Genomic DNA, 22,605 nt, shown 5'->3' with positions numbered 1-22,605 from the left:
CAGAGGAGGCCTACCAGAAACTGGCCAGCGAGACCCTGGAGGAGCTGGACTGGTGTCTGGACCAGCTAGAGACCCTGCAGACCAGGCACTCTGTCAGTGAGATGGCCTCCAACAAGGTAAGCCCCTGTTCTGCTGTCGCTGGCGCCCCTAAGCCGCTGATTCCCACGCTGGCGAAGCCACCGGTCCCCATGCCCCTGGGAAATACGAGAGAATTGTCACGCCAACTGCATGTTGGCTGTTGTGCTCCTTTGGAGGAGGGTTCCTGTTTCCCTGCTTTCCCTCTCTCTTCTATTCACTACAGATAAATTAAACATTTTGCAAAAGCAACTTTGACAGAGTTTGATTGAGTACCCCCAGGATACAGAGTTCCTAAGTGACATTTTGCCCTTGGAACAGAAATCCAGTAGGGTGCATTAGCGTTGCATGTTTAAAGGTATTCTTGGGATTCCCAGTTGAAAATAAGAATTACTGGATGTCAGTGAAATCACTTGAATGTCACCACCTAGGGCAACCAAACTCAGAATAGGTCACTGAACTTGGAACCTTAACCTCATTTATCTACTGGTCAGGGTACCTTGTAAGAACTGAGCCTTTCTTTATATATTCACTTGGCCATATACATCCGCAGGAAATGTTAACAAAGTTAGAAGGTTCATTATAATCATTACCTTTGTTTCCATTAATCTTGGAGAGAAAATCCAGTTTTCTGAGGTCGTTCAGTTACAAGGAGGCTTCAACTAGGCATTTGTGCCATATGTGCTAAGGTGCTGGCTTGGCAGTTAATATAGTTTTGGGGTCTGAGAAGTAACCTTCAACCTGGGACAGCCTTAAAATAGCCTGGAATGCAAGGTAGAGTGTTTTCAGGAAAATCTGGTTTTTTTGTCTTTAGTTATGCAAGGAAATAGTTGGGATTATGAATGTTTTCAATGACTATTTGGCTAAAGGGACAGGAAAAGAGGCATGTCCATGTTGGATGCAGATGGCTGAGGGATTTCTCCAGTAAGCACTGGTAATGTTGTGTGGCAATTAGTAATAGTTGTCTCTTAAAGATATTTAAGTATTTTTGGCCCCCTATTAACAAGGTCAAGAAGGTTATGTCATCTTACAGTTTATGTGTATATATCTTTCAATAAGTGATGCCTTTTTCTTAAGCTTCTTATAGTTTTTATCCCACCTGTTTTGTTTTCATGCAGTTTTTACAAAAAATACCGTAGCGTATCAGCCACTTGATTGTCCTATCAGTTAATACTGTTTATGTAGCACTGTTTGATAGTATTGTTGTTTAAGGGAAAAGTTGGTTTCTAATAAATAAAACAAAAGAGGCGCCCCTCCCCCCACTGCCTGCAAATACTGACCTACCCATGGGCACACTGATGATTAAATACATAGTTTTTTTTCTGTTTGGGCCTCATTTCTAAATTTGGCATGGCTCCTTATCAGAATGACCGGTTATTGCTCTTTTAAGGGGACTCTTACTCCCCACTGTGGCATAGGTACCATTGTTCTCATTTGGGTAATGTATTTTTAGTTGTATAAATTTCTTAATTTGATTCATAATAGCAGTAGACTTAAGCTGAATATCTCCAGTGTCCTAAATGCTGAATGCTCCCATTCTGCAGTGGGCCTGAGATCTTAATTCTATTGTCTGGTTGATTCTGTATAATAAAAGGAAGAGCTGAATCTGAAGGCACCTAGTGGTATGCGAGCATTTGTTTATGTCTTCAAGATGATTTGACAGTACTTTTTCAGCTAAATGAACCTGGGCAGCTGCAGTTACTTTCTCTAAAATCCATATTCTTAATGATGAGACGTGTGTTTGAACTTAAAAATTAATGTAAAATCTAATAATGTATGGTAAATGACTTCAACTGTCAAGTAATTAACTTATCTATACTTTAAGATAAGAAAAAACTTTAGGTCACAATAATTGCTTAAAATGATTCTTTTCTTTTAAAGGCACCAAATGAGACATTTTTATTTAAAATATTTGTTGTGAAGGCCCCATATTAGACTTTGAGTTAATTTACAGGTTTAGTATGGAACATGGGTTTATTTGGTTGAAGTGAAATCTAGGTAAAGTAAGAAAATACCTTTTTCAAAATGTAGTCTTTCTAGCTGTGTTTGTTTTGTGGTTGAAAGATTATTGATGTGACACTTATTTTTAAAATTAAACCTAGCTCAGCTAAAGCTGTTGCTTCAACTTTTAATGTCCAAGCCACAGCATCTTCTATGTTATCTTCAGTGCTGGGAAAAAAAAATCTCCAAGCCATTCATTTCTTTTTAAACTCATTGATTTCTAAGTAAGTGCTAAGCTCACATGACTTTTTATAGCAGAAAAAGGGTTAGCATAGAAAAAAAAAGTTCTTGGTGAAGGTTGTAAAGTTACCCTTCTGCTTAATAACAAGGGCACGAATAGGCCACATCCACAAGAGCTATCAACTGAGTTGGGCCAGCTGATCTGAAGGCCATGTTAGTGATGCCGCACTTTCAGTCTGAACTGGAAATGTATACATCACACGTCCACTTGGTTGTTTGATATCTCTTAAATATGAATGAACCAGTCTGAAACATTGCTTTTCAGTTATTGGTTTTATTGCCATCCATTCTTTTTATGTATACTTGTTCTAACCAAACCATGTTTTCAGCTTATCCTTTTTTTGCTTTTGAAAAATCATGAAAATTTTCTCTGTGTTCTTCTCTCTTGAGATTTTTAAAAATTTACTCTCATAGATTAAAAAGGACAATGAAAACACTAATAAGAGATCAGGATTTTAAAGTGATGATAGAAAACACTTACTATGGAGATAGATTCGAGTGTTACAAAATGAAATTGATTCCCCAAACCAGTTAACAAATTGTGTTAACAAATTGTTCATATATTTCATAGATACTTTAATCAGAGAACTCTAAACCAGTTAGCAGTTTTTAAATGATGCTTTAGAAGCAACTAGCTGTATTTCCTGTATTGTTATTATAATGTACACACTGCTTGTTGATAGTATGAGGCAGGAAGATTATTGAATTCTTGGCCAAGGCCAAGGTTGGCTGTAACACATGCAGAATGCTTGTACCAAGAGGGTTAAGAGATTCCAGATGGCATTTAATTTGAGTGATTAAATCTACAGCATTTACTCTCATCAGCACAGTAATCTGCCTGAGATTTGTATAGATTTCCTCTGGAACCTCATTGCTACAGTTGAGGATGACTCTTTTTAGTGAGGTCTCAAAGCTTTGGAGGCAGACAGACCTGGAAGTTGAATCATGGTTTTGTTCCTTGCTAGCTGAGTTACGTTAGAGAAATGACTTCAACTTTTTAGCTTCAGTTTCCTTAGCATAGTATGGGTGTAATAATAACTATTTTGAAAGGTCAGTTTAAGAGTTCAAAAGAATACATATAAAACAGCTGGCTAATACAGTGTCTGACAATAGTGGGCACTACCAATTACCACTTGTTATTGGTGTTATTTGGGATTCATGTCAAACTTCATTGGTTGCCTACTTGGCTAAAAGTTTTTTTTACCATTTAGTTTTAATTTATGCTAGACATTTAAAGTTTCATGGATTCATATAATTCTTAGATAACTGTCTTTAGTGCACATGTCTGTATTATAAAAAATGCTTACTTTATATTTACAGTATTTTTGGCATAATATAGACATACACATTTTAAAGTTCTAATTAGAAGTTTAGGCTTTTCTTAAATTCCAGTTACAGAATGCCAGACAGAAGAGCTAAGTACTTTTTCTCTTTTACTCTAAAACTGAAAACACAGCCCTTATTTAACTTTTATAACATGTAAAATATAATGGGAGTTGGTGGGCAGATTTCCCTCCTATTGTTTAGATTTTGCAAAGCTAATGTACCTTTTCAGTAAAATACCTTTTAATGCAGAATAGTTTCACTATGGTTTTGGTTACCTTTCTCTCATGGAAAGTATATGAGAATGGGATCTGGTGGAGAGGAGAGCAGGACAGGGGTCTGGACCTAAGGGCTTTCAAGGATTATGCTATGGAACCCTACATAACCTTATCCTCTTGTGGGCTAACGATACATGTTTCATCAGGCCTTCAATGTGAATGCAGCGATGTTTGGAGGAGAAAACAAAATCATTTTGAGTTCTCCCCAAAACATGCCACTATAAAAATGTGTTTTGTTTCTACTCTCTAATTTTGGGGGCAGTTTGAGGCTTGGCATTGCTGGAAACTACCGTACTTCAAGCTGAAAGTCTGTCTTAAAGTTAGGATTCAAGCATCCTTCTAAGAGACTTGTTTTTCTATAGCTCATTCCAAATGTACTTAGGCCAGCTTTGCAAATGTGATCATGACTTCTTTATGGAATTTATTTTGTATATTTGGTTTTTAGCAAACATCTCTAGAATGTTTCTCTTGCCTATAAATTAAACTGCTTTTCTAGGGTGCTTTTTCTTAGTGCTTTCTCTCACTACTCCCCCTACTGCTTTGCAGATGTCAATGCATAAAGTATGCTACTAGCACTTTCTATGACTGCTCATAGATTGTCCTGTGGGCAAGAGAGGTGCTGGAATATAGGATATTCATACACGTGGCTAAATCTTAAGGTATTTCAGCATTATGTAAATACAAAATAACTCAGAATAGAAATACATGTTAAACTTTTGCAAAGAAGGAAGCTAAGTTAGTTGGAAAAGGCATTTTAATTTTATGAGAGAAAACAGCAGCAGTTGTTTTTCCCCATTAAAATATTAAAACTTAGATAAAAGAATTGTGAAGAGTTAATCAACATGCCTAAAGAAAAACTTTAAATTTTAAAAGAAAATATCTTCTATAATAGAAACTCAACTTTTTGATGTTTTGGGTTTATCTGCTTTTTCATTCTCTTACTAAAGGTAGATTTGGGAAAGATTTGTGTAGCTTACGTATAATGCCTTAAAGTTTAATATGAAGGATTGGGAATCCTTGTTTTTATAATCAGTGTTAGGAAAAAATACTTTCTTTGCTTTTAAGTAGTAATAGAAGAGGGAGACACTTTGAAAGGAAATTTTTGTTTCATTGAATAGTAAAGCCCTTGACTTTAATTTAGCAAGACACTAAGGATTAAAACAAATATCAATTTGTCTCTATTGTCACTAACTCAATTCCTGTGTCAGTACTGAGTGATGATAAGCTTAAATATTCCTAATATTCAATTACCAAAAACTTCTAATTTTTATAATTCAATAAATTAATTATTACTATACAACAGTGGTCCCCAACCTTTTTGGCACCAGGGACTGGTTTCATGGAAGACAGTTTTTCCATGGATAGGGGCAGGAGGGGAGCATTGGGGACCACAGCTAAAGAAATTGCTTTCAGTTATGTTTTGATGTGATTTATGGGATAATGGTAACTTCTATCTGAGAGCATTATGAACTATCTCCGTTTTTGAAAAAAATTTCAAAACATAAGCCTTGTACTTTTCCCAATGTTATGGATAGATTAAACAAACTCCTTTTCCCCAAATAGCTAGGGTGATAGATAATGCTTTTGTTGAGTTTAAGGAGATTTCTGTGATAGTCACATAGAGTATAGCTATTACTTACAATACAAATATGTGATAGATGTGAAATGCTGTTAATGTCAAGATTTTCAATTGATCCATAAAATATATAGTTTGGTTTCTCTTTTGCAGCAGGAGAGACCAACTCTTTTTTTAAAAGTACACATTGCTGGGGTTTATTTTGTGACAGAATAGCTCTGGCAGGACAGTAGTTCTATACCTGGCTGCTTGGTGTAATAGTTTGATTGGCACTATTAGTCTTAGATCTTTCTAGAAAATAAAGAGATGAATAGCCCTTTATTTTAATATCCATACTAGTTTCGAAAGGCATTTTAAGAAGGCATTTTCTTTTATTAACTCTAACAAGGGTGTGTGGATGAGCCTTGATATTTACTTAAACAATAAATAATTATGCTGTGTTCATTAGGAAATTAGTTATGTTGGATTACCAACTGCAAGTATAATAGGGTTATTATCTGTTCCTCTTAGAAGAGAGTTTATCTTTAAGAAAGTATTTATTATTATTATTGTTTAGTATTCTGGGATTTTGTTGTTATTTGCTGTACTTTGTATGTGATTAGAATAAATGATATTTACTCCCTGGCCTGGAATATACATCAGTGATACTTATGGCAGCTTTATAGGATGGAAAGAACATAGATGTTTCTTCATCAGGCGAACTTGCTTTCAAATTCCAGCTGTTGTTTCCTACCTAACGTTTTGGGCAACAGGCTTCACCTCTCTGAAGCTCAATTTCTTCATTTATAAGTGGGGATAATGAAAGGGGAAAATAAAATTGAAAAGTTGTCGATAGTATTGTCACCATAATGTACACAAAACTCAGTTTAGTGCATAGCACACACTGGGTGCTCAGTAAATTACATGTGCTCACCTGTCTAGAATATATACAAAAAAGAAAAATTTTAAAAAATCCTGTGTCCTATATTCCTTGCAAAGCAAGAACATAATGTTTCTTAGAAGAAAAAGATGATGTTTCTATTTTATAACAGTTTAAATTAGTTATTCAAACCTTGTTATTTCTGTGTACATTCATATCTGCTATTATATGTTGAATATTTCAATTTAAAGCAATGTACTTTTTATTAATATTCTTAAAAATTTATTTGTTTTTAATTGACATAATAATTGTATATATTTACAGGGTTCAAGGTGATATTTTATGTCTACATTATAGAAAGATTCAGCCAAGCTAATTAACATACCTATTGCCTCACCAATATAGCATTTTTTTTGCAGTAAGAACATTAAAAACCTACTTTAGCGATTTTGAAACATACAGTTTTAACTGTGGTCACCATGCAGTGCAATAGAGCACTAAAACTTGTTCCTCCAGTCTCGCTGAAACTTTGTACCCTTTGATCAACATCTTCCTTTTCCCTATTCTTCCCTCTCTGTCCCGGCACCACTGGTAACCAACTTTCTGCTCTGTTTCTATGAGATGGACATTTTTGGAATCCACATATAAGTGATATCATTTATTAAACACAATGTTTGTGTTTCTGAGCCTGGCATATTGCACTTAGCATAGTGTCTTCCATTTCCGTCCATGATGTCAAGAATGACAGAATTCCCTTCTTTTTTAAGGCTGTATGTTATTCCACTTTGTATATGTACCACATTTGCTTTATCCATTTATCCTGCGGTCCCCAACCCCCAGGCCGTGGCCCAGTACCGGTCCATGGCCTTGTTAGGAACCGGGCCGTGCATTACCGCCTGATCCCCCTCTCTTCCCACCCCGTTGTGGAAAAATTATCTTCCATGAAACTGGTCGCTGGTGCCAGAATGGTTGGGGACCACTGCATTTATCCGTTGATGGATGCTTAAGTTGCTTCCATATCTTGGCTTTTGTGAATAGTGCTGAAATGAATATGGGAGTGCAGATATCTTTTCAAAATACTGATTTCAATTGCTTGGAAATATACCCAGAAATAGAATTGCTAGATCATATGGTAATTCTATTTTTAGATGTTTGAGGAACCTCCATACTGTTTTCCAAAATGCCTATACTATATTAATACATTCCTACTAACAATGTGCAAGGGATCCTTTTCTCCACATCCTCGCCAACACTTGTTACCATTCATCTATATGATGATAGCCATTCTAACAGGCATGAGGCCATATCCCATTGTGGTTTTAATTTGCATTTTCCTGATGATTAGAGATGTTGATTGAGCATTTTTCAGTATATCTGTTGGCCGTTGGTATCTCCTCTTTTGGGAAAGGTCTGTTCATATCCCTTGCCCATTTTTAAATTAGGTTATTGTTTTCTTGTTATAGATTTGTTTGAGTTCCTTGTATATTTTGAATGCTAGCCCCTTATCAGATATGTGGTTTGCCAATATTTTCTCCCAGTTGATGGGTTGTCTCTTCACTCTGTTAATTGTTTTCTGGGCTGTGCAGAAGCCTTTTAGTTTGATGCAGTCCTGTTTGGCTATTTTTGCTCTGGTTGGCTGTGCTTTTGCAGGAATCATTATGCAAGGAATCATTGCCCAGACCAATGTTGTAGAAATTTTCCCCTATGTTTTCTTCTAGTAGCTTTATAGTTTCAGGTTTTACACTTAAGCCTTTATATCATTTTGAGTTGATTTTTGTATCTGATATTAGATAAGGGTGCAATTTCATTCTTCTGCAGGTGGATATTCTGTTTTCCCAACACCATTTATTGAAGAAACCGTCCTTTCCCCATTGTGTGTTCTTGGCACCTTTGTCAGAAATCAGTTGACTGCAGATACTTTGGCTTATTTCTGGCCTTTCTTTCTATACTGTTCCATTCGTTGTGTCTGTTTTTATGCCAGTACCATGCTGCTTTGATTACAGTGGCTTTATAGCATATTTTGAAATCAGGGAATATGATGCCTCCGGCTTTGTTCTTTTAGCGCAAGATTGCTTTGGCTATTAGGTCTTTTTTGGTTCTATATGAATTTTAGGATTTTTTTCTATTTCTGTGAAAAATGACACTGGAATTTTTATAGGAATTGCATTGAATCTTTAGATCATTTTGGGTAGTATGGATATTTTAACAATATTAATTCTTCTAAAACATGAACATGGACATCTTTTCATTTCATGTCTTCAGTTTCTTTCATCAGTGTTTTATAGTTTTCAGTGTACAGATATTTCACCTCCTTGGTTAAATTTATTTCTAAGGATTTTTTATGCTATTATGAATGGGATTGTTTTCTTAATTGTTGTTGGATAGTTTGTTAATGTATAGAAAAGCTACTTAAAACAGTTTATTTTTAAATGTAAATACCCACCTGAGTGCTTCATCTTAAGCAGTGATATGCATGAAATCATAGGTTTGATATTCCAGTTATATTTTTTCTAATATATATTAAAATTAATCTATAGCAAAATGAGAAAACATTTATCTGTGTACCACTTTAAAGCATTTTGATTACCACTTATGAACACTGGGCATACTTCTGGACATACTAGTCTAAATCAACTGCAAGAACAATTTTGAGACTCATTTCTGATTAGAATGATATGTTTTAAACAACCTACACTTTTTCTTCTCTGCCTTCAATGAGATTTCACCACTAAAGGAGAAAATGGCAAATTTCTTCAAAAGAAATGTCCCATTAATTAGGTATTTGTTCCTCAGGCGGCGTGATCTGTGGATTTAGAGCAGCCCTCCTGTAGCCAGCCTGCCCTTTACCAAGTATACATGGGACCAGTTTCCCTTCTGTGCTTCAGTGTCTTCATTTGTTAAATAGCTGCTATGATGATTTAATGAAATGAAAGATGAGAATTATCAGGACAAAGTCAGGAACAGAGTTGGTACTTAGTACATTAATTTTTTTCCATCTATAAAGGAATATTGTTAGTTTTTCTTCTCTTATTTTGGGGGCTGAGGGTAAGAGGGTGTTTGTTTGCTGTCCTGATTCCTACCTTTCCGATGAGCTTCGATGAGCTTCTAATGGTGGCCTAATGACGTTGGTACTAACCAAAGGAGAACTATTGTGGTGTTTCATTTCCTCTTCTCTCCCCATTAGTGACTTTTACAAAGCCAAGTTTTTTTGGTGGTTGTTTTCTATGCTTTTTTTTCCACCTCTATTTCTGTCTTTCAGGGTGTTTACCCTTTGTTTCTTTGTGTACTTTTATAGTATAGCCCATTAAGCCAGCTTCAGTTTTTATCAAAATGTCTAAAAATCTCTGGGCTTTTTTTTTTTCTTAAAAAAATCTATAACTAGTTGTGATCAATCTCTGAGCTTTTTCTAGCAGAAATGCATAAAGCAATGGAGAATAGCCTAGCCAGTCTTTTTCATAGATGAATATATCTGTTATTCCTCTGAATGAGACTAGAAGTAACCCAGATACACAATATCTTATTAATATTTAATATTAAGAGAAAAGTATATTAAGAACATAGCCCTTCATTCCACCTTTCAGCATCTTAACCATCTGCTACACACACAAATATTTCCTTGCTCTGTCAGCTGGGAGGGTCTAGAAGAAGTGACACCCAGTAGCAGTGAGGACACCTACCACCCACATTTTTGTTCCTTATACCATTCTCTGATAAAAGGAGCCAGGACTCTTTGGAGAAATGGCTGATTCTAGGGACTCAGGAATGAAATGTATAAGATGAGCCTGTAACATCTTGCAGTGCCAGAAAGTAAGGAGGTGCTCAAACAAACAGAACTCCACACTATGGAAATATGTCAAAGGGATACAAGAGCAAACTGAAAGAGCTTCCAATGACCAAAACTGGAACAATTTGAGCAAGAAAATAATGTAGCATTGGATTATAACCCAAAGTATAAAATAAATATCTGTGAGTCTGTATTGGTATAAATAAGTTATTGAATGAATAATTAAATAGAGGAGAATAGACAGATCTCCTGTGCAGAAGAATTCAAAATAACTTATATAGATACTTCACCCTCAAGGAGGGAGAACATAACTCCCCACCCCTTACATGTGGGCTGTGGATATTGACTCCCTTCCACACAGTGCAGTATGGAAAGGGGAAAAAAAAGTAACTCCACAATGGAGAAACCCGACAAACACTACCTCAGTCAGCTTATCAAGGTCAACATTGACAATCATAAATCAAGTGATAGTATGCACCCTTGATATGAGCAGATGAAATGGCATTTTGTATCTGTGGTTTTCTTACTGAAAACATATTACCCCAATCTAATTATGAGAAAAATATCAGACAGATCTGTGTTAGGGACATTCTACAAAATACCTGAACATTACTCCTCACAACTGTCAAAGTTATCAGAAGAAACAAGGAAAAAACTGAGAAACTCATATCCAAGAGGCTCCTCTTTAAGGAGTTATGACTACTAAATATAATATATCCTGGATGGGATCCTGGAACAGAAAAAGAACATTAGTTGAAAACTAAGCGAGTCTCAATAAAGTATATATAGACTTTAGTTCAATGTATCAGTGTTGATTCAATAATTTTGACAAATGTGTCATAGTAATGTAAGATGTTAATAATAGGGAAACTGCATGTAAAGTGTACAGGAACTATCTGTACTATCTTCACAAGTTTTCTGTAAATCCAAAACTGTTCTAAAACAAAAATTTTATTTAAAAAACGTTAACCGGCTGGGTGAGGTGGCTCACGCCTGTAATCCTAGCACTCTGGGAGGCCGAGGCGGGCGGATCGTTGGAGCTCAGGAGTTCGAGACCAGCCTGAGCAAGAGCGAGACCCTGTCTCTACTAAAAATAGAAAGAAGTCATATGGACAGCTAAAATATATATATAGAAAAAATTAGCCGGGCATGGTGGCGCATGCCTGTAGTCCCAGCTACTCAGGAGGCAGAAGGATTGCTTGAGCCCAGGAGTTTGAGGTTGCTGTGAGCTAGGCTGATGCCACGGCACTCATTCTAGCCTGGGCAACAGAGTGACACTCTGTCTCAAAAAAAAAACCGTTAACCATCCTTTAAGGCCTATTTGGAATACTACCTCTTTTATAAAGCTTTTTTTGTCCTATCTTCTATGTCTCCCACCCCAGGTGTGATATGTCTTTCACCTTTGACCTTCCATAGGATTTTTATTTGTAATTCTCTTAGCTCTTAGTACAATATTCTGTGTCTTTGTTTCATTCTTCTGATTAGGCCTTCTACACTGTTTTTAGCCCAAACCTTGTGAGTGTCAATGTAATATTCTGTAGTTGGTCACAAAAATTAGTACAGGATGCATGATATTGGTGAATGTAAATGCCATTTTTCACCTTGTATTGGTAGTTCATACCTTTCAAGAAAGGTATTTTTCTTTCAATGATAAGAATCCTGACCATTTCCCACTTAAGAGTCTCAGTTCTGCCTATAGATACTCATGTCTCAGAAATTTTAGGATAGTAGATGCTAGATTAGTCTTATCTTATTTAAATTATAAGTTTATAGTGCATAGGCAAAAACCACATAGGCCATATTCATGGCCTTAAACTGTTCTCTGTCCTCTATACCTATTATAGCAATATCATTCTAATGACATAGCTGAATACTTTCCCTGCTAGCCTTTGTAGAAAGGGTGTGTTTGTCAGCTTTTGCCTATGAGAGAGTATTCTGTGAAGCTTGCCCAGGGCATGCTTGAGTCCCCATCAGCAACCCTGGTCTGCTGTACTGTAATCCCTATAGGGGCAGCCTCTTGCTTTTATTACTGGCAAGCAGTGTGCTATGCAGATATAGGCACCATAATAGGAAACACCTCGGCCCATCATAAACAGGTCTGGAGAGTGGAAAGCACAGGCTGACAGAGATGTGTCCATAGCAACCAGGCAAAGATGTGGCGGCCATATTGGAGTCAGTGCAGGCTGGCGTCTCCCTTCTCCATCTCAGAAAGCAACTGGCTGATTTCAAGACTGTTTTCCCTGTACATAGCAGTGTTTTTGTTGGTTTGTTTTTGCTTTAGTCTTACATACGAATAAAGACATCTTAAAGAAATAATACTCTTCAGAGTATTTTGAGAGGATGTATCAAAGTGTTTTCCTTTTGTTATTCTCCTTTTAAATCTACCTGATCATTCCATTCTAAACTCAGTCAAGATGGACGAATAGACATTTCACAACAGTGGGAAATTAAGGGGAAAAAAGAATCATACAAAAAACAATTAATTGTATGTCTTTTTCAAGAATTATAAATAGTACTGAATCATACAGAATTACAAAGAAGGGATCATTTCTTAATAAGGTGAGTTGTGTTGTTTATGCCTTTACATCAACTCCACGTTTTAGAGAAGGAATACATTCTTAGACCATAACGGTTCCATTTCATATTTGCTGGTTTTTTTTTTCCAAACTTCAGAAAAAAATGAACTAAAACATTAACAACAATGGGCTTTGTAGCAAGAATTTAAGAAGAGAATAAGTTTCAAATTTGGAAGGGCTTTCACAGTTTTTATAAATAATTCTTTCATGGGTGCTTTAACTATATGTAGGTGTCATTTAATTATTTGCAAGGAAGCCCCATTTCACACAAAAGCTAAAGACTACAAAGATTAAGCAAGGCTATAATTCTGTTAAAAAATGCTCAAAAATTAAGTTAGGTGTGGGAAAACAAAAATCTTGAATCCTTTGGGTTTTTTTTTTTTTTTTGAGATCTTTGGCCAGAGTCTTTCATAGATTAAGTGTTCAATGAATATTTGTGACTAGTCGTTTCCCTTTTTTAAAACTAAACACCTATCCTCTTGTATCTTTAAAAAAAAAAATCTCAAGTCAGTTTCACTGATATGCTGTGATAAGAATGAAACCAATTAACATTATCTTTGGTATATATTTTGGTTTTCTGTTACTTGTTTTCTTGATCTTATAATCTCAATATGCTCTCTTAGATCTCCATAATGGTATGTGATAATTGGGCTTTGAGAAATCATAAGGAATCTTTTACTAGAAATATGCCTACTTCTTTATTGTACATCAGGAAAAGATTAGTTTACTTTCTCTCAGAAGATACTGCTTGGGCCTAAGTCTTAATTTTTCTGTGTAGTGTTAATGAGTAGTAAAATGACTAAAGGATATATAGAAGAAAAGACATAAAAGACAAAAAACTTGCATCATTACACACTACATGAGAGGAATTTGTTTTTTCAAAAGTAGAATTCAATGGAAAAACTCATTACTGCCATTTAGCCTTATTTTCAAACATTTTAATATTACCCATTTAAAACATACGAACAGTCTTTGACTACAGCTGGTCACGAAGTACCAGTATATGCCCTGCCTTCTAAGGTAGGGCATGATCCTGGATATTTTCTCAGACCTCTAACCTTAAATTTCTAATTTAGCTCTAGGAATATTATACTACATTTCAAAACACTTTTATCCATGAAAACTGAGGTTCAGTTAAACATGCCAAAGATCCATATGCTTCTTAGTAGATATAAAAGATGATTATTTTCTGATGTAGCATTGGTGAAGATGGAAAGATAGAACAAGTGTTTGTTCTCAGGCTGCATTTTCAAAATATATCCAGATAATATTTTTGTATTTATTTAGTGAGCACTAGATTCCAAAATAGCAAGAGCAATTTCAGCAAAATATAATGCCTGGAGGAGAATCCTACGGTACATGTTGTTCTGCCTTTCTTGTTCTCTAAGTCATGTTGGGATGGGAACAAAACTGACCTGACCCCCTAGCTCCTAGGAGGAGCATGCTGGTGAGACAACACATTAGGCAGGCAGTTAAGTTAACAGGGTACTGGTATAATGGAAGGGTAATGGGGTCGGTGGGATGAGAAGACCAAGTGACAAAAGCACATCTGAGATTCTAAGCTGGCAGAGGATTTGGGGGTGGGGGTAAGATGAAACTTTATTGATGTTAGAAGACAGGTAGCAGATAGAGAAGGTATGGAATATACTCAGGGAAAGTGTAAGCAGATGTAAGCAGGTTCAGGATTTTAAAAATGGCCTATTACCATGAGGTTGTCTTACAGGTCTATTTTCTTAATGGGGGCAATATAGAAAGGGAAGATGGAAAAAAAGAAAAGTAGAGAGAAAGAGGACATATCAGACAGTGCAAGGTGAGGAAGGGGAGGTGTGGGAGACAGAGGGATGTCTGGCTGGGCTGGCCCAAGGTCAGGGCTGTCTTGGCTGGAGGCAAACAGATCGGTTAATGTTTGTGCCCCCTTTCCACCACAGGGTTCATATGGTGAAATCTGGTTGGAATGAACCTTTGGGGCAGCCTCGAAGAAATAAAGAAATCCCAAATGGGTCAGCCAGAGAGTGTGAATATTTAAGGGAAGACAGTCAGCTGTGCTGAGGGGGTGAGGGGGTAGACCTGACTGGAGAGGGGAGATTTATGGAAGTGGTGTATTTCTTGAGGCTGGGGTCTTTTTTAGCACTAATAGCTGGAGTCACGTCCTTCACCAGTTGCCTCTTTGAGTCATGGCCCAGTAACAGTGGATGGTGGCCCAATTGCTGAGCCATCCCCTAAGGACCCTGTTGACTGGGAGTGAGGAAAGGTAGTTGATGGGCTCTGGGACAGCAAGATGTAGGCTGGAATATGGTGAAAATAGACTATGTCAAAACAAATATAAGCTAATTCGCTGTACCATAGTCTACAGTCCCTAACCCGGCTAGTACCATGGCGGCCCAGTACTGTTCTGTGGCCTACTAGGAACCAAGCCACACTCCGCTCCACTGCCCATCCCCTCCACCCACCCACAGTCCATGGAAAAATTATCTTCCATGAAACAAAGAGGTCGGGGACCACTGTTGTAAGTTATTATTAGATCCTGGAAGAGTAAAATAGAATGGAACAGGTAAAAAATAAGAACTTTTATCTTGATTTTACTTTAAATGTCCTAAATTCTGAGGAGCTTAACAATTCCTCTTCTGGATATAAATCTACCCTACCCTACAGTTGTGACCTTGGATAATTAAATTACTTCCACCTCTGAGCCTTTGTTTTCTCTGTAGATCCGGACTAATGTAATCTCAGAGGATTGTTGTGAAAATTAACTGAAAACTTATGTAAAGTATGTAGTGTGGTGCACACACGATAGGTACTATGGCCTATCTTTAGTAGGGATGAGTACTGGAACTATTTTTAAACTTAAAAGGTCAACTTTATATGCTGCCATATAGGTAACCCAAGGCAATCGGAGCTTGAATCAACCAACAGGCCTGGGAGAGACTTTACAGAGTGTGCCTTTGAAATCCTGATACCCAGTCATGGTGATTTATGGAGCCTTACTAGCTCCCATATGTGATGGCCCACTGAGTTTGTTTACTTTAGTTTTAGCTCGGTTACATAGCACTCTGTGATAGCATATTTTTATTTACACTCTCAATGACTCCTTCGTTATGATTTCTTTGAAAGAATATGAAGGCAGCCATAGAAAAGCCTTTTATTAGAGTTGTGAGGGTCTCTTGTAGATCTCCATTTTACTACGTCTAAAAACTGGTTCACTGCTTGTGTTTTGCTTTTCCCTCTCCCTGGATGACCTCCAAGGCCCCTCCAAATGATTTTTCTGATTCTATGAATTACTGAAATTGTGATTAACGAGAGTGTCAAATATTAATCAATATCAAGATACTAGGTATCTAGGGTAAGTAGAAATAAGAACCAAAAGTAGACCTTTTAAGCATTGTGCACATTAAAAGCGACAATCCAGCTGAGAAAAAAGGGAATGGATGAAATGACTCTGAACCTAGTTCCAGCCCCATAATGAGGTCTTAGTCATGAGTCTGACACTAGCTATAGCAAGAGAAGAAATACCCTAGCAGTGTAGTTGTTATAAGGGCTGAAAATGAGTCATTGAGTAGGTGGTCAATCCCTCTTTATTTTCCACTTGCTGTCAGCCACATTGCAGAGAAATCAAACTTTGGTCAGCTTAATAAAAGTTGTTTTTTTAAAAATTCCAAAAGCCCTTAGAAGTGAAAGACGTTTGTGAGATCAGTCTGTTCACCTCCTTCATTTCACAGATGAAGTAACAAGGCACAGGAAAGTTAAAGTGACCCGGAACAAAACAGTTCTGTGTTACTTTTATCAAGGTTTCTATCTTGTAGCGAATAAAAACTTTTTGTTGCTAGACATCTGACCTTGGTTTTGGTCTTAATTGACATCATCACTTTCGAATGAAAGTTTTAGTTTAGTATGTCTTTATTATTTGTATTTGATTCTTGATCATTTTTCTCTGGATCGGATACCACTTTCATGTGGGAATGAAATCATTAGGAGGTTTTTGCTTTGTACTTTTTGGCTGCAGACAATGACAATCCAGTCTTTAAGCTTTCATTGATTTTTGTTTTAGCCTGGTTATTTTTTTTTCCTTTAAGGAAATATCTTTGGATAGCCTGGTTATTGTAGGACATATGTCTACTCCAAAGGTCCTTATAGGTGAAATGAGATTTTTGTGTATGACTGTATTTAAACACATAGATAGATAGATAGATAGATAGATAGAAAAGCATATAGATGTGCCACTGAAAATACAGCTAGCCGTATGAGTAAGCCCATTGTGTGTTAATGTGCATTAGAATAATTCATGATGTTCTTGTCCTGTAGAGGAGTTCAGAGTGTATTTAACACAAGACCAGAATGATTGGGAAGCATCCCAGAAAAAGTGCTACTAAAGCTGGATCTTGAGCATTAAGGTTTCACATAGGTTGATAACAAGGGAAGAGGCGATATTCCAGGGGCTAGATGAGGCAGGGTAGGATGGGACACTTTTGTGAATTTAGCTTTACTGCATGTTTGTGGGGATAGGAAGGTAGTGGACATCTTGGAATAAGAAGCCTGCCTGGACCAGAGGATCTGATTATAGGACCCAAAGCAAGTATGACAAATGTAGATTGGTGCCACACTGCTGACTGCATTAAATGCCAGGTGAAGCCATTTGCATGTTGTCCTATAAATCCTGAAGAACTCTTGAATTTGATTATAATGAACGTAGTATAAGTAAAATAACAAAGTGATTTTAGAAAGATAAATCTGGTGGTGGTATGCAGGATGAGTCATATTGAGGAGAAATTGTACTAAAAGCAAGAAGAAGCTGTTAAGAAATTAGGCACAAAAGTGATAAGGTCCTGAAATAAGACAGGAATGAAAAGGAAGGAATTAGTAGGAGAAAGATTACATGGGGAAGGGTGATAAGGTATATAAGACTAAGGAGGCTACAGCCAGAGGAAAGTATGAAATTCTAAATCCAAATAATAGAAAGGATAAAAGTTGGAAAATCAGAGAAGTCAGCTGGGCAGGGGTTGAGGGGAGGTTTGGGAGGGTTGGACAATATGACAGTTAAACTTTTAAACATAAAGTTGATGTGAGGCCTCATATCTAAGTAGAAATGCCCTATAGACCTTTAATTGTCAGGATTGGATTTCCGGTGAAAAGGCAGGATTTTACTTGAGTGTTGCTTGCAGAATTAATAGCTAAGGCCTTAAGTCTCATCTGTAAAATGGGAATAATCATAATTCTCATAGGGTTATTATTAGAAATAAAAGAGATAATTCCAGGAGAGTACTCAGCACTCTCCTTGGCACATAGTAGACAATCAATAAATATTAATATTATCTTTTATTATTATTAAATATTATGAGTTTTAGGGGAAAACAACTTGTGAATTATTAGAACTGATATTCAAGAAGCTATAAAAGTTATCTGCTTAGTGTGTTTTCTTAGTTCCCCAAATGGAAGTTCTTATGTTTTAATTCACATACTTGCTTCCCTTGTGACAGCCCAAGCTATAATTGCACATGTTCTGCTGTTGATCACTGTAAGGCTTGTAGTGCTTTTTACATAAATGATTAAGGGTCTTAACTACTCTTCTGTTCATTGCAGCTTCCATAATACAATCCCCGGCCATATTTTGTTTTTATTTGCTTATATCCAGAGTCAAATATATTTTAAGAAATTTATAAAAAGCTTCTTTTGAAGAATGATATTAACTCCGTATATTAAAACTGCATTCACTCAAAGTGGAATGGACTTATACAACAACGGAAGAAATTCAGGAGAGGCAGACTATTATTTATGAAGAGTTGTAGTACTCCTGTCTAGGTGTCTTTACATTTGTTGGGTCAGTGCATTCTGAGAGAATTATTCCAGTTTGTTTGAAATCTCTAAAAGCATTCTCAGCTGGTATCAATGATTCTATTATAATAGTTTGGAGACAAGCCATTGATTGCATGAGCTATTGGGTAGATATCGTTGCATAAATCTTAATGCAGCTGTTGTAATCAGATTGTTTTCCTTATGACAAGTTTCAGTCTTTTTGGTCAAATATAAATAACTTATAGAGATCCTGATACATGTTTAATATATGCTAGGTCAGGTACATTAAATCCAGTTCTCTCCATACAACCCAGAGACCTTAAATAACATGCTGCATATTACAGTACTAATAACAGGCAAGGCCAAGACTTGAACTTATGTGAAGCTAACTATAGAAACCTATTCTCTGTACCATCATACATCTCATAATTCTCATACGCTACTATTGTGCCATTGTTGCAAATGAAAAAAAGTCCTATTATTGTACCACTTTTAATTGTGTTTATTATTGCCTTCAGTAAAGTCTTTATTCCTAAAATAGTTTAAGTAAGATATAATACTTTAATAAAAATATTGCCAGCTGTGTGTGCTAGATTCTAATCTTGGTTCTACTGTGTCACCTTGGATGAGGAAGTTGCTTAGGCTTTCACATTCCTAATCTGCTATGAAGAGGGGATTTATTGGAATATTCTAAAAACATTTTAAGAGATTTTGATGGAAGTGGTCTATCCTAATGAAATATCTTATTCAAAACTGAACTATATGGCAGCTTTCCTTTTCCAGAACTCAGTGAAGAACTTAGGGGCAAGGGGGTAAAATGTCCCTCAACAGTAAAAAAAAAAAAAAAACTTCATGTATTTAAATGTTCCTGCACTTGACTCATAGGACTCATTTTTCCCTTTCCTTATCTTCCTCCAAATCTGTACCTCCTCCAGTGTTCTCCACCTCAGCAAATGGTACCCACATCCATCCAAGGCAGATATTGATCGAGCCAGAAGTTTAGGAGTCCATCTTTCTCATTTCTTCCCTTCCAGGCTCTCATTCGTCAAGTCTTGGCAGCTCTTCCTCAAGTGCTTCCTCTCTTCTCTGTCTGCTCTTGCCCCTTTACAAACCATCCTCTACAAAGACAACTTTTTTTTGAGACAGAGTCTCACTCTGTCACCCTGGGTAGAGTTCAGTGGCATCAGCATAGCTCACTGCAACCTCAAACTCCTGACCTCAAGCGATCCTCCCGCCTCTCTTCCGTCCTTGGCCTGCCACAATGCTAGGATTATAGGCGTGAGCGACTGAGCCTGGCCAGAGACAACTTTTTAAAATGTAAATCACATCTCTGCTCAGAACCTTCCTGTGATATCGTCACATGCTTCAGAAGGCTTACAAGGACCCACACTATCTTACTTGGCCTGCCTCCCTGTCCTCCCTCCTGCTAACTGTGTTCCTCAGCCTTTGCTGAGAGTGCTCTGCCTCAAATCTGGTTGGCTCTTTTGTAGTCATTTGGGTCTTCTCTGATATCACTTTCTCAATGCAGCTTTTCCTGATTACCCCGTTTTTGTTTCATTCATAGTGTTTGTCATTCATTTTTTTGTCTACATGTTTATTGTCTTTCTTCCCTGGGAGTCGAAGGTTTACATGAACAGGAAACTCATCTGTTTTGTGCATTACTCTGTCCCCCAAGCTGGCACATAGTAGCTGTTTAATAAATATTTGTTGAGTGAATAAGCAAATCACCATTCTAAAAAAGTTTATTATCTGATATTTAAAGCCCATCACTTTCCACAAGAATTTTCTGTGAATCCCTAGTATTTTGGATTGTTTTTGCTTGTTAATAAATGTCAAAAGTTCAGTAGTAAAATAGGCTTGGGAAATGCTAGGTTAAACAAAATAAAGCAAGAATATTTATTACAGTTCCTGGCAGAGCCTTGAATATGCTAATGTACACAATCTCCAAAAAGGTTAGTGCTGTGTTGAAAGTTTATTTGACAGTGGAAGTCTTCTTTGAGAATTATCGCACAGGACTTCTGATCTTTGCAACACATTCTGGGAAATGCTGCCTTAGACAAAAACCCCTCCTGTTAGAAAGGGGAAGGAGGCACTGAACTGACTATACAGAGGCAGATTCATACTGACTAGGAAAGAGAGCAGGCTGACAGCCAAGGACTCAGAAAAAAATAAAACCTATGAAGAAGTGATAAAAGGATTAAAAAAGAATACAGCAGTTGGGACTATTCAGTTTCGTGCAAGCGGCTGTGTCTTCGTTACCGGACTGTTCTCTCTAGCAGCTGGCACAGCACTCAGCCTAGAATGAGCGCACAGAAACTATTTGTTGATTATTCAATGATGAGTGAAAAATAGTGGCCCAGGAGGTCACCATTAATTAATTAAATGGAGTTTGGTTTGTTTAAAAAAGCAGGAAAATATTTAAAATGTTTTAGGGAAATTTTCATTCCAAAGGATTAAAATAAAAATAATAATAGTGCTTATGAGAATACTTTTATTATTATTTTATTGCTTAAAGGCTTTGCACAAGTTGGATTTCACTGAATAGTGTATTATTTAAAGTTGACATGGACATTAGACAAATATATACCTATTTTCTGGGAAATAATAGTGGAGCTCTTTGAAAGAGTAAAAATGTTATTGCACTGTATGTAACTATGCTGGAGATTTTTATTTCTCATTTACCTTTGAATAAAGTTAAGCAAATCTGGAATTAAAATAATTTGGTGACATCAGCTAATATTTTTCAAATTCAGGTTTTTGAGGTATAATTTACACATGGGAAGATTTGCTCTTGTTAGGTGTACAATCAAGTGCTTTTTAACAAATGTATACAGTTAGATAACCACCGCTATAATCTATATAATTACATGATGTATGTAGTACATAATGTAGAATATTGCCATCACCCTACCCAAAAAGTTGTTCTTTTGCTCTTTTGTGGTCATTCCCTTCCCACCACTCCCAGTACCTATTATCCCCATAGTTTTGCTTTATCCAGAATGTCATATGAATGAAACAATACAGCAAATATTAATATATAGCCTTGTATGATTACCTCCTTTCACTTTGCTGCTTAATGCTTTTGAGATTCATCTGTGTTGCTGTATATATTAGTAATGTTTCTTTTTATTGCTTTCTAGAATTTTATTTTTTTTCTGATATTTCATTTTATGGATGTACCACAATTTGTTTAACTATTCACCAGCTGATTGATATCTGGACTATTTCCAGGTTTCTGCTCTTATGAATAGAGTTGCTATAAACATTGGTACATAAGTCTTTATATGAACATATATTTTCGTTTCTCATGGATGAATACTTAGGAGTGAGATTTCTGGATCATACAGTCAATGTACTTGTTAACTTTATAAGAAACTGAGTTTTCCAAAGTTGCTATACCATTTTGCATTCTCACTAGCAATGTATGAGAATTTCATTTGCTCTGCATCCTAGCCAGAATTTGTATTTTTCATTTTACCCATTCTAGTAAGTATGTAGTGGCGTCTCATCGTGGTTTTAATTTTCGTATCCCTAATGTCTAATAATATTGTGTATCTTTTCATGTGCTTATTGATCTTCTTTGTCATGAAGTGTTCAAATCTTTTGACCATTTTTCCCCATTGGATTGTCGTCGTCTTATTAAGTTATAAGAATGTTTTTAATAAATTCTGGATACAAGTCCTTTATCAGATACGTGTTTTTGTACATATTTCCTTCCTAGTCCGTGGCTTGCTGTTCTACTTTCTTATCAGTTTCTTTCAAAGAGAAGTTTGACGAAGTCCAGTTTATCACTTTTTTCTTTTATGCTTCATGCTTTTTGTGTTCTAAGAAATCTTTGCCTAACCCAAGATCACAAATATTTTCTCCTAGAAGTTCTATAGCTTTAGGCTTTGCATTTAATTCTGTGATCCCTTTTAAGTAGTTTTAGTATGGTGCAGGATAAAGGTTGAAATTCATTGTTTTATGAATGGATATCAAACTGTTCAAGAATCATTTGTTACAAGGAATATCCTTTCTTTTTTGAATTACAGCTTAAATATCATGACTTAAAATTACTTTAAGATCCACATATAAAATTGGTGTATGTAAAAGATTAAATATATATT

General features: G+C 36.3%; 1 protein-coding gene across 12 annotated transcripts in view; it reads left to right on the top strand.

Annotated features, from left to right (window-relative positions):
• PDE4D (phosphodiesterase 4D) overlaps nucleotides 1–22,605 on the top strand; it is a 1,287,470-nt gene that overhangs the window by 1,229,835 nt on the left and 35,030 nt on the right. For all 12 annotated transcript variants that reach the window (XM_045565991.1, XM_045565990.1, XM_045565992.1 and 9 more), the window contains one exon: nucleotides 4–116. In XM_045565991.1, coding sequence (XP_045421947.1) covers nucleotides 4–116 — 113 coding nt within the window. The remainder of the gene's footprint in view (nucleotides 1–3; nucleotides 117–22,605) is intronic.

The sequence above is a fragment of the Lemur catta genome, chromosome 12 (assembly GCF_020740605.2).
Source record: "Lemur catta isolate mLemCat1 chromosome 12, mLemCat1.pri, whole genome shotgun sequence".
NCBI lineage: Eukaryota > Metazoa > Chordata > Mammalia > Primates > Lemuridae > Lemur > Lemur catta.
Note: the sequence above shows the minus strand (reverse complement) of the source record. Positions and strands in the feature narration are given on the sequence as shown.